Genomic DNA, 13,942 nt, shown 5'->3' with positions numbered 1-13,942 from the left:
AAAAATGAAAAAAACAAAAAAGACAAAAAAACTGAAAAAAGAAAAACTAAAAAGAAAAATCTAAAAAAGCTAAAACTTAAAAAAACTAAAAAAAACAAAAGAAATAAAATAAAAAAAGGAAAAATTAAAAAAAATAAAAAAGACAAAAATTACAGGAAAAGGAAAAAAAGGAAAAAAGGAAAAACTAAAAAAATAATTAAAACAGAAAAAAACAAAAAAACTAAAAAAGAAAAAAAATTGAAAAAAGGAAAAACAAAGAAAAAACAAAGCTCAATGGCAATCATTAAAAAAAAAACGGGTTTCAGTTCTTTTCCATTTTCTCTACCGCTCTATTGCACCAATATTTGAATATATTTTGACAATTGACTAAAGCAATTCGAAAACCTTAAAAAAGAAAACTAAAACTTTTAAGTATAGTAGAAATTTTTGATGTTTAGAATGCTTGCTGCTCAAAGAAAAAGTGTCAAATAATATCAAAGAAAAATTATCCTACAATATTGCCAAAAAGGGAACACCAGGACGAAACACCAGAGCAACGCAAAACCCGGCTTCCGGCTCAAAGAGAAAGGGCCGGATTAGGAATGTCCAATTTACGTCAACGATGTGACTTCCGCTGAAATACCTGATGTAAATGTTGATAGGGGCTTACATGACATTGTGGTAAAAATTATGATACATGGATCGTGTGGTGATTTGAATGAAAATTTGCCATGCATGGACAGAGGAAGGTGCACAAAGCAATATTCTCGAATTTTAGTACCTAACACAATTACCGGCAATGATGGATACCCTTTATATACAAGAAGGTCTACAGAAGATGGCGGAAAATCAGCAATCATAAAGTCGCGTAACCATCACATCAAAGAAGATAACCAGTGGGTCGTTCCATATTCACCTTTATTATCGAAAATATACAATGTACACATAAACGTGGAATATTGTAATTCCGTAAAGGCAATCAAATACATTTGTAAATACGTCAACAAAGGTGTTTTTGCCACATGGCAGTTTTTGGCTTGCAGTCCGAAATCACATAAGTAGTAATGAAGCTGTGTGGCGAATTTTTTCGTTCCCGATACATGAACGAAGTCCAGCTGTTGTTCACTTAGCGGTACATTTACAGAATGGTCAACATGTTTATTTTTTTGGAATCTAACGAGCAACAAAAAACCTTGAATCCACCGCCTAAAACATTAACTGCTTTCTTCGCGTCATGTCAAAATGATTCTTTTGCAAAAAACTGCTGTATTCTGAAGTGCCTACGTATTACACATGGATTTCTGATAAGAAATCATTTGAGTGTCGAAAACGGGGTGAGTGAGTCGACATCCAGCCTAGGATCTTCAAAGAAACCACGATAGGAAGACTCTACATAGTTTACCCCAATCAAGATGAATGCTTCTTTCTCCACCTGCTTTTAGTTAATATACCTGGCCCGACGTCTTTTGAGCATTTGAGAACTATGAACACTGGGATAACTGCATCAATGACGGGTACAAAACGTCAACTCCAAGTCAAATTCTTGCATTATTTGGAATTATGTTGAAAACTTGCTCTCCTTCATCTCCTACAGAGTTATGGGAGAAATACAATCACAAATGGCCGAGGATAAACTCCACCGAACGCGGTTAGAGAGTAAAGATATGACCTTCAATCTTACAACAGAATTTATAATTTCACTTTAGTTATGATTGAAGATTTGTGCTTATCTATGGCAAATAAACTTCCAAGCATTTGGGAATGCCTTTACCTAATCGTACTGCTGCTATTTCTACATGTGTAGACTTGGATCGTGAACAAAGTTACAACACAATTGATCTATTTTATCTATTACATTTATTATATATTTATTTATCTATCTAAGTTAACGTCTGAACAAAAAGGTATTTATGATCAGATAATGCATTGTGTCGATATCTAAGTTGGAGAAATCTTCTTCTTGGATGCGCCAGGAGGTATTGGGAAAATGTTTCTAATAACACTGAATTTGGCATCAATTCGATCCAAAAATGACATAGCGTTGACCATTTCGTTGTCCGGGATAGCCGCAAAGTTACTGTCTGGTGGGAAAACTGCTAATTCCGTTTTGAAATTGCCTCTGAATATGCAATCTACAGAAACTCCCATGTGCAACATTTCCAAATCATTTGGAATGGATAAAACATTGCAGCAAGGCAAACTTATTGCTTGGGACGAGTGCAAAATGGTACACTAAAAATTGCTCAAGGCTCTTGACCGATCATTGCAAGATTTGCGAGGGAATTCCAAACCCTTTGGCAGCATATTAATATTATTTGCGGGAGATTTCAGGCAAACATTACCTCTTTTTTCTAAATCCATAGCTGCGGACGAAATGAATGCTTGCCAGAAAAAATCTAATTTAGGGTGCAGGTAAAGACATTAAAATCAACTATGAATATGCGTGTTCAATTGCAAAACGATCAATCTGCTGAAATATTTTCAGATCAATTGCTGGTAATTGGAAAAGGAAAGCTACCAGTTGACTCAATTTCAGAACGTATGCAACTGCCTCCGGAATTCTGTAATTTAGGATGTCAAAAAATGATTGGGTTGAAAAAGTGTTTCCGAATATTCTAACCACTTCAAAAATCATAAAGTGAACGATCAATTCCGGCAGCCAAGAACAAAGACGTCCACGAAATCAACAGTATTATTCTGACCAAAATTCAAGACCAGGCAGTCATTTACAAGTCACTCAACACAGTTCTGAAATTAAACGAAGCGGTTAACTATAGATCAGGATTTTCAAATTCGCTGGATATCCCAGGGTTTCCACCACACGTGCTACAGCTAAACATAGGCGTACTGATAATACTGTTGTGAGATATTAACCCACCAAAACTTTGCAACGGCAAGCGACTTGCCGTAAAAAAAAAGAAAAAAAATTGGAAAACGTAGAAGAGGCAACAATCTTGACAGGACCTTCTGAGGGTGAGGATGTTCTTATTCCTCGCATTCCCATGATTCCAACGGATCTGCCTTTTCAATTTAAAAGATTACAATTCTCAATTCGATTAGCATTTTCAATCATCATCAACAAAGCTCAAGGGCAACCATTAGAAAAATGCGGCATCGATCTTAATACGGATTGCTTTTTCCATGGATAATTATATGTTCCATACTCGGTAACCGGTAACTCGGTAGTCGGTAAACCGGACAATCTATTTATATGCAAAGACAATGGAACAGCGAAGAATTTTGTATATCCACACGTTTTACGCAGTTAGAAATTAGCACATCTCCTTTGTCTATACATATTTTGTTTTTCTGTAAATTTAACGCAGTTAAAAATGAGCACCTTGCTCACATGTCGCTGGGGCGTATAGCGCTAAAGCAACGCGTGGCAGGGCTATTAAAACCTGTTGCAAATATTTCCAAAAAAGCAAGTGGTGTAGTGAAAATAGCTTTATTAGATTCAATATATCGGCGAGCCCTACCGTAGAAGCTTTTAGATCCAATCTACATTACAATAATTAAATTACAATAAAATTGCAATAAAATTACATCAGAATTGTAATAAAGTATTTTGCAATATAAGGAAGCTTTCATTTCAGTAATATGCAAAAAGCGAAAATCGAGGCTCTTATCAAATTATAGATGTTTAAAGAGTAAAAAACTAGTGATTGCAAAAATATTTGAATATATTTTGACAATGGATTAACGCAATTTAAAAATCGTTAAAAAGAAAACCAAAAGTTTGAAGCTTGGTAGAAATTATTGGTATAAATTAGATATGCTTTAATAGTCATACATCTTTGAAAAACTTCAATATGAAAAGACAGCAAATTGTCCACACCGCCTGGCATCAGCTAGTAATATATTAAGTAATAATTGTTGTGATAATGTTGCTCCTTATTTTCAATTGTAATTTTTTTTTATATAATTTAATCTTGCATAAAAGCTGCTTTGTTGAGCATGCAGTGAGTCTAGAGAATATCAGGGGTGTTCATTTTGATTAGTACTAGAAGGTGAGTTTTGTGTCCTGAATTGACTTTGCACCTGTGTCCTGAATTGCACTGTATGCATTATTTCCACAATATGGCTTTCTCGTTACAATAAGTTCCATTAGATTACAATTTCACTAGATGTGACTTTGCAAGGAATAAGTTTACAAAAAAAAAATGCATTTTCAGATATATTATTCCCTTGAACATATTGAACATATCCAATTAGATATGCGGTTTTAGCTATGTTATTTCATTTTCAATTTGTAAGGTGAACTCCGAATTTGAAGTTCGTATTAGAGAAAATAATTTTCCGCCAAGATCGTCTGTTATGTTATTCTCTTCAGCATATTAAAAACATCCAATTAAGTCTGTAGTTCTGGATACTTCAATTCCTTCTTCAAATTTTAAGGTGAGTTTTGAATTCGAAGTGCGTCTTCAGAAACTAATTGATCGCCAAGATTGTCTCTGCTGATTTAGCGGAATCTATATAATCTAGCTAATTTTACTTTAAGATGGTAACTTAGGTTTTGTTCAGCCCGGGCCGGTAAACCCCGTCGGTCTTAAAAGGGCTGGGATATTTTGCATGACCACGTATTTTAAATTTAATTTGACTTTTTTCAATCCTGCCTAATATTCACGCCACTCCATAGACTAGTTCATTCCTCCCTCCGGAAGCACGCCTCAAAGTTTGAAAAACGCATTTCTAAGATATGGTACATAGGTTTATGGTACTAGGATATGGTACTATGGTACTAGGATAGGTTTTTATGGCACTTGTTCTTTTACTATTCGAACTCAGAAACAGCCATAGCCTTTTTCCTATTTGTTAATAGAAAAAAAAAATCGTTTAGCATCAGGGTTGCTGCAGTAGTGGAAACCCTGATATTTTCAACTTTAAGGAAAAAATATAGCCGATTTGGAGGCCAGGCCATGGTACTTGGCAAGCGGCAAATACATGTACATTTACATTTATAATGTCGTGATAATATTAAAAAAGTAGCAATTACAAAAATATTTCCCTACAACTTTATATATAATCGAACAATTCATCTGACCAAGAAGAACAAAAACATTTATCAGCAGTTTAAAACTTTTGAAATTTGTATGCTAACATGTCATGCTTTTTTCAACACAATAGTTCAAATTAGAATGCAAAAGCCTACTCTTCAAATAATCTTGAAGTTAAGAGTGCTACTTCACTGAAAACAGCACATGATTGGGATTCTGAGAAAAAAGGAATATGAAGTAGATTTTGATGACGGGGCCATGACGTTTTTTTTGGAGAGCTCATAGCCCTCACAGCTCTCTTTGTGCTAGTCATTGTTCTAGTCTATGCAGCTTTTGAACCTATCACCAATGACACTGATCGCAATAGTACGAGAGGAGTCATTGCTGCTCTTGGAGTCTTTATTGCCTTAGGTGTAACCATTATGCCAGATGGCCCATTCAGATGGCCCCATCCAGCCCTATGGAGATTATTTTTCTGTTTAAGTATACTATATGAGTTGTCCCTCATCTTTGCTCTCTTTCAATCTCCAAATGATGCAAGAAAACTGCTTAAGCATTTTGATAAGAACCTTGGTAAAGAATTAGATGAAATATCGTATGATGGAAGTTGTCTTATATATGACCCGTCGATTCCTGATGATCTGTGGCACAATGTACGGAACAAGTTGGATGTTTTTGTTCCTACACATTTTTTTGGTTGGTTGTTAAAGACTCTTGTTTTGAGGGATTGGTGGCTGTGCACAGTTATATCAGTTATGTTTGAAATTCTCGAATACACACTAGAGCATCAGCTTCCTAATTTCTCTGAATGTTGGTGGGATCATTGGATCATGGACGTTCTAGTCTGTAATGGGCTTGGAATAGTTTGTGGCCTGTATACTCTGGAATATTTTAGTATGAAAAAGTATCATTGGAGAGGGTTATGGAATATTCCCACTTACAGAGGAAAGCTAAAGAGAATATTTGCTCAGTTAGGACCATATGATTTTATTAAATTTGAATGGAGACCCTTATCTAGCTTAGGGCGTTGGGGAGCTACATTGACCATTGTTTTTGTGTTTTTATTAACAGAATTGAACACTTTCTATTTGAAGTTTTTTCTTTGGATTCCACCTGATCATTGGCTGAATTTAGCCAGATTGTTAGTCATGCTCTTCTGGGGTGCTGTTGCGCTACGAGAAGTTTTTCAGTATCTTGACGATCCTGGTTGTAAAAGTTTTGGCCGTCAGTCCTGGACTCTTCTAACTATTGTTTTTACAGAGTTTCTAATTGTTATTCGCTTTGGTGGGGAAACCATATCTAAACCCATTCCTCGATTCATTGCCCTTTTCTGGGTTTTAGGGCTTATAGCCCTATTGTGCTACACAGTCTGGGCGTTCATCTTGAATAGAAAAGCTACACCTAAGGAAACTGAACTAGAAGTTGAAGAGGAAAGATATAGATGGCTTCAAGATAGCAAGTGCCTTAAAGGCTTCTCAGAATTCTGGTTATCACGCTTTGCCAATGGATTGTATAATGATTTTACAGAAGCTGTAAAAAATTGAAGGATTAAATGTCAAAATTTTGGCATCCATGTACCTTATACGTCCGCTAGTTGCTGCTTGTATCCTGATGCCCCTTCATTTTATAAGTTTATTCCTGAATTTCAGATTTTTGGACTAAAAAGGTGAATTAAAGCTGAAATTGATTCAAAACCTTACTTTAGAGTAATGTTGTCTCATTTCTTTATCTGTTGTTTCATCTGAAGGGGTAATAACATTAGTTAGTTTATGAAGATGCCTATAAAGTGTTTATTTTTTCCACTTACCTTAGGGTTCAAAAGTTGTCGTGTTGTTTTCTTATTAGTCTATTTTTTTTGTGTTGAAGAGCTAGTTTATATTTTCATGAAATCAAACAATTATCAATCTAACTCTCCATTGAAGTGCATTATTTCTTCAAATATTGTATTGGGTATATGATTTGAATCTACAGTTTATCCAGCTTCCCTTTTTGTGTATCTATTGAGTTTTCGTTTAAGAGAAGTCAACCACCGTCTGCGATAAGGCTTACAATACCCTACCACTTTAATTGAGAGGTAGGAGCTCTCTTGGTTCTTTCAAAGAGAATAAGAAAAATTTCTTGTTTTGATTTAGTTTAAATTGAATAAACAACTTACATAGATAAGTGATTTTAGCCATTATTGAGTATTTTCTATGTGTGGGATTGGAGTGGTTTACTCTTGGATGAAAAGCTGGGAACATGTAAGGATATTTTGTTGGCAGGGGCCATGGTTGTATCGAAAAGTGGAGATGCAGGGCCATAGCGCGTATTTGGTTTTGAGGCGATAATTTGTTTTTAATAGACCCGAGTGTACTGAAAACTGAAAAGATGACTTGATGAAGTATTATCACTGGATACATTAAAATTTTAAAGGCTTACATAATTTTGCTAACCAACATTTACATGTGAAGAAGGATAAACTTCACGAAAGAACAACAGATCATTTTAAAAGACAGGAGACCAGCAACTCGCAATTCGGCAGGAATTCTATTACACACAGGGAATGTATATCCGGAGGATCTTTCTTCGAAAACCTTTTGAAATCTGGGCATAGATACATACGTGTCATGGTTAAACCACCGATATACAACCCTAACTACATCCCTTTATTTTTTTGTTCATTAATATGGACAGGAATTGCCATCTTATAAATCCTTTTCAAAGAACCCTTAAGTTTGATTACATTTTGTTGGTGTACCACCGTGTTGAATTATTCCTAAAAAAGAGACAAATTTTAAGATTGCTTCAACAATGTAATTAAAATAATAGGGCCTGTAATCCTTTCACCTACTATTAGTGTTTTCTCGAAAGCCTTCTGCTCAATGGAGTTCAGTCAACTGAGAATTGTGCATTTTATTGATTTCTGAGCTGAATGTCATGATGCAAAATAATAGAGCTACAGTAGGAAGAACATCAATAAGTCTAAGAAAAAGACGGAGCCCCAGCAGTAAGAAGAGCTCAAAAACTACAAAAACTTTGATAGAGTGAGTCTCAGTCCCTATCTCATGTTTTGACTTTGAATTGTTCTTTTTTTCCTTCTTTATTTTTTCTACATCCAGTGTCACCCAAAATAAATTTGTGAGTGTATTCATGATCCCTTGGGCCAATACTAAAAGTAAAGGCTGCTCCTTAAGCCTCCAATTTGCACGAGTGGCCAACCTCAATTAATTCCAAAGAAAGGAAATATCGGTTCTTTTAAGTTCAAAAACTGGAAGATACACAAGCAGTAATGAAGCTGTTTGGCGAATTCTTTCATTTCCAATACATGAACGTAGTCCAGCTGTTGTTCACTTAGCGGTACATTTACAGAGTGGTCAACGTGTTTATTTTTCGGAATCCAACGTGCAACAAAGAGCCCTGAATCCACCGGATACAAAATTAACTGCTTTCTTTTTGCTATGCAAAAATGATTCTTTTGCAAAAAAACTGCTGTATACTGAAGTGCCTTCGTATTACACGTGGGATACTAAAATCAGTCGACGGCCAGCCTACCATCTTCAAAGATACCACGATAGGAAGACTCTACACCGTTCACACCAATCAACATGAATGCTTCTTTCTACACCTGCTTGTGGTGAATGTACAAGGTCCGACGTCCTTTGAGTATTTGAGAACTGTAAACGGTACTATACATGACACTTACCGTAGTGCATGCCAAGCTCTGAATTTATTGGAGAATGACCGACACTAGGATAACTGCATCAATGATGCGTGCAAAACGTCAACTCCAAGTCAAATTCGTGCATTGTTTGGAATCATACTAAAAACACGCTCTCCTTCAGCTCCTACAGAGTTATGGGAAAAATATAAATCGGAAATTCCGAAAATATACTCCATCGAAAACGGTTAGAGACGTCAGATATGACTTTTGATTTTACATCAGAAATTTATAACTACAGTTTAGTTAATATAGAAGATTTGTGCGTATATATGGCAAACAAACTTCTTCAGGATTTGGGAATGCCTTCACCTAATCGTACCGCTGCTGTTTCGACATGTGTAGAATTGGATCGTGAACAAAGTTACAGATCTATTGTCGTATGTACAAAATATCATTTCCAAGTTAACGTCGGAACAAAAAGACGTTTATGATACGATAATGCATTGTGTCGATAACAACGTTGGAGGAATTTTCTTTTTGGATGCGCCAGGTGGCACTAGTAAAACGTTTGTGATAAAACTGATTCTTGCATCAATTTGATCGAAAGATGATATAGCGTTGGCAGTTGCGTCGTCCAGAATAGCCGCAACGTTACTGCCTGGTGGAAGAACTGTTCATTCCGCTTTGAAATTGCCTCTGAATTTGCATTCTACAGAAACTCCCACGTGCAATATTTCCAAATCATTTGGGATGAGTAAAGTATTGCAGCAATGCAAACTTATTATTTGGAACGAGTGCACAATGGCACACTAAAAATTGCTAGAGGCTCTGGATCAATGCTTGAAAGATTTGCGAGGGAATTCGAAACCCTTTGGCAGCACATTAATATTGCTTGCGGGAGATTTCAGGCAAACATTACATATAATACCTAGATCAACCCCTGCAGACGAAATGAATGCTTGCCTGAAAAATTCTAATTTATGGGCACACGTAAAAACATTAAAATTAACTACAAATATGCGTGTCCGATTGCAAAACGATGACTCTGGTCAAACATTTTCAGATCAACTGCTGGCAATTGGAAACGGAAAGCTCCCAGTAGACTCAATTTCAGGACGTATACAACTTACCTGCTGAATTCTGTAATTTAGTGACGTCCAAAAATGAATTGATCGAAAAAGTATTTTCGAATATTCTTAAAAATTATAAAAATAATAAATGGCCAAGTGAAAGAACGATTCTTGCACCCAAAAATATAGACGTCAACGAAATCAAAAACGTTGTTTTGACCAAAATTCGAGACCAGGCAGTCCTTTAAAAATCAGTCGACACAGTCTTGGAACCAAATGAGGCAGTTAATTATCCATCTGAATTTTTCAGTTCCGTGGATCTTTCAGGGTTTCGAACACACGTGCTACAACTAAAAATAGGCGTACCAATAATACTGTTAAGAAATATCAACCCACCAAAGCTTTGCAATGGCACGCGACTTGCCGTAAAAAACAATGGAAAACGTAATAGAGGCCACAATCTTTACTGGGCCTTTTGAGGATGAGGCTGTTCTTATTTCTCGCGGGATCTGCCTTTTCAATTTAAAAGATTGCAATTCCCAATTCGATTAGCATTTGCAATCACCATCAACAAAGCTCAAGGTTCAATCATTAGAAAAATGTGGTATAGATCTTAATAATGATTGTTTTTCGCATGGACAATTGTACGTTGCATGTTCGAGGGTCGGTAAACCTGACAATCTATTTATATGCAGCGACAATTGGACAGCGAAGAATGTTGTATATTTGCAAGTTTTACGTAGTTAATTTGTATTGTATATGTATGTATATCTATCTATCGATACGATAGATAGATATACATATACATACATATATGTATATCTATCTATCGATACTATAAAAACGAGTTGTGTGTATGCATGTTGGTAAATGACGTCATTATAAGTACATAAGGCTTTGTATATGCACAGACAATGGGAAAGCCAAGAATGATGTATATTCGTAAGTTTTACGTAGTTCAAAACACATATATAAATCTATCTATATTCATAGGTGGTACACAGGGACGCAACTACAATGGCGCGTAAGTAATATGGCGCGTAACGACTTACGCGCGCGGGGGGGCTTGGTGGGGCGCTAGTATATATATATATATATATATATATATATATATATATATATATATATATATATATATATATATATATATATATATATATATATATATATATATATATATATATACATATATATATATATATATATATATATATATATATATATATATATATATATATATATATATATATATATATATATATATATATATATATATATATATATATATATATATATATATATATATATATATATATATATATATATATATACTAGCTGTTGAGGTGGCGCTTCGCGCCACCCCAACACCTAGTTGGTGGGGCGCTTCGCACCCCCCCCCCAAGCCCCCCTGCGCACGTAAGTCGTTACGCGCCATATTAGTTACGCGCCACTGTAGTTGTATCCCTGTGTCCCACCTGTGAATATAGATAGATTTATATATGTGTTTCAAACTACGTAAAAATTGCGAATATACAACATTCTTGGCTTTCCCATTACTGGGAGCTTTCCGTTTCCAATTGCCTGCAATTGATCTGAAAATGTTTGACCAGAGTCATCGTTTTGCAATCGGACACGCATATTTGTAGTTAATTTTAATATTTTTACGTGTGCCCATAAATTAGAATTTTTCAGGCAAGCATTCATTTCGTCTGCAGGAGTTAAACTACGTAAAAATTGCGAATATACAACATTCTTGGCTTTCCCATTGTCTGTGCATATACAAAGCCGTATGTACTAATAATGACGTCATATGCAAACGCTCTTTTTACAAACAAACAAACATGCATACACACAACTCGTTTTTATATTGATAGATAGATAGATAGATACAATACAAATTAACTGCGTAAAACTTGCGAATATACAACATTCTTCGCTGTCCAATTGTCGCTGTATATAAATAGATTGTCAGGTTTACCGACCCTCGAACATGCAACGTACAATTGTCCATGGGAAAAACAATCAGTATTAAGATCTATACCACATTTTTCTAATGACTGACCTTGAGCTTTGTTAATGGTGATTGCAAATGCTAATCGAATTGGGAATTGCAATCTTTTAAATTGAAAAGGCAGATCCGTTGGAATCATGGCAATGCGAGGAATAAGAACAGCCTCACCCTCAAAAGGCCCTGTCAAGATTGTGGCCTCTATTAGGTTTTCCATTGTTTTTTTTACGGCAACTCGCGTGCCATTGCAAAGCTTTAGTGGGTTGATACTTCTTAAAAGTATTATTGTTACGCCTATTTTTAGTTGTAGCACGTGTGGTGGAAACCCTGAAAGATCTATGGAATTTAAAAATTCAGATGGATAATTAACCGCTTCATTTGGATCCAAAACTGTGTCGACTGACTTTTAAAGGACTGCCTGGTCTCGAATCTTGGTCAAAACAATATTGTTGATTTCGTGGACGTCTATATTGTTGGGTGCGAGAATCGCTCTTTAGCCATTTATTATTTTTATAATTTTTTAGAATATTCGGAAATACTTTTTCAATCAATTCATTTTTGGACGCCACTAAATTACAGAAATCAGCAGGTAGTTGAATACGTCCTGAAATTGAGTCTACTGGGAGCTTTCCGTTTCCAATTGCCAGCAATTGATCTGAAAATGTTTGACCAGAGTCATTGTTTTGCAATCGGACACGCAAATTTGTAGTTAATTTTAATATTTTTACGTGTGCCCATAAATTAGAATTTTTCAGGCAAGCATTCATTTCGTCTGCAGGAGTTGATCTAGGTATTATAGGTAATGTTTGCCTGAAATCTCCCGTATCATAAATGTCTTTTTGTTCCGACGTTAACTTGGAAATGTTATTTTGTACATACGACAATAGATCACGCTCTTCTTTATTTTTCAGCTTCACTATGAAATACATATCGCCGAACCTTTGTTTTTTTAACTAAAATCTGGTAGGCATTGATGACCTTATCCAAGTCAAAATCCCAAACCCAATTATCATCGCTATCATTTTCAGTTTTGATATGTTTTGACTCTCACTGTCCAGGTGGATCTTCATCTAACTGCGGGGTTTTGCGTTCTTTAGCCTCAAGCCTGTTTCCTTGCTGTTCTTTTGATTCCTCGGCACGCTTTCTTTTCTGACTTTCTCTATCAGCAGCAAGTTTTTTGGCATAGACTCTTTGAGCATCTTCATCGGCTTTTGCCATTGTAAGTTCATCAGTCATTTTAAACTTAAACATTAATAGGTTTCTACGTGAACATATATGTCTTAAATATCTTTAATGACGTAACCGTCATAGCAAAAATGACGACAACTAACTTCATGACGTCAGTCGACACAGAAACATGACGTCACTTAGCCATTTATTATTTTTATAATTTTTTAGAATATTCGGAAATACTTTTTCAATCAATTCATTTTTGGACGTCACTAAATTACAGAAATCAGCAGGTAGTTGTATACGTCCTGAAATTGAGTCTACTGGGAGCTTTCCGTTTCCAATTGCCAGCAATTGATCTGAAAATGTTTGACCAGAGTCATCGTTTTGCAATCGGACACGCATATTTGTAGTTAATTTTAATATTTTTACGTGTGCCCATAAATTAGAATTTTTCAGGCAAGCATTCATTTCGTCTGCAGGAGTTGATCTAGGTATTATAGGTAATGTTTGCCTGAAATCTCCCGTATCATAAATGTCTTTTTGTTCCGACGTTAACTTGGAAATGTTATTTTGTACATACGACAATAGATCACTCTCTTCTTTATTTTTCAGCTTCACTATGAAATACAAATCGCCGAACCTTTGTTTTTTTTAACTAAAATCTGGTAGGCATTGATGACCTTATCCAAGTCAAAATCCCAAACCCAATCATCATCGCTATCATTTTCAGTTTTGATATGTTTTGACTCTCGCTGTCCAGGTGGATCTTCATCTAACTGCGCGGTTTTGCGTTCTTTAGCCTCAAGCCTGTTTCCTTGCTGTTCTTTTGATTCCTCGGCACGCTTTCTTTTCTGACTTTCTCTATCAGCAGCAAGTTTTTTGGCATAGACTCTTTGAGTCTTACTTTCTCTATCAGCCGCAAGTTTTTTGGCATAGACTCTTTGAGTAGCTCTTTGAGCACTTTCAACATAATTATTCCAAGTAGACATCTTATAATTTTCACTAATGCGTGACGAGTTGAAGTCACGCGTTGAATAGCAGGAACCTAACAAAAAACAAAACTAATTCTAAAATA

General features: G+C 35.5%; 1 protein-coding gene across 1 annotated transcript; it reads left to right on the top strand.

The window, feature by feature from the left end:
* The first annotated feature begins 2,412 nt into the window (after positions 1-2,412).
* On the top strand, positions 2,413-7,051 carry LOC136042753 (phosphatidylserine synthase 2-like). Its single transcript, XM_065727717.1, has 2 exons — positions 2,413-2,518; positions 5,253-7,051. Exons 1-2 carry the CDS (start codon positions 2,413-2,415, stop codon positions 6,518-6,520), a joined length of 1,374 nt encoding a protein of 457 aa, XP_065583789.1. The 3' UTR covers positions 6,521-7,051.
* Positions 7,052-13,942: the final 6,891 nt, after the last annotated feature.

This window comes from Artemia franciscana, unplaced genomic scaffold (genome assembly GCF_032884065.1).
Source record: "Artemia franciscana unplaced genomic scaffold, ASM3288406v1 Scaffold_1932, whole genome shotgun sequence".
Lineage (NCBI taxonomy): Eukaryota > Metazoa > Arthropoda > Branchiopoda > Anostraca > Artemiidae > Artemia > Artemia franciscana.
This window is presented reverse-complemented; position numbering and strand designations above follow the sequence as displayed.

Bases quoted from the DNA above. Each gene is read 5' to 3' on its own strand.
- LOC136042753 (XM_065727717.1), top strand. From the start codon at position 2,413: ATGAATATGCGTGTTCAATTGCAAAACGATCAATCTGCTGAAATATTT. The intron at 2,519-5,252 runs GTATGCAACTGC...TTTTTTTTGGAG, and splicing joins AGTTGACTCAATTTCAGAAC to AGCTCATAGCCCTCACAGCT.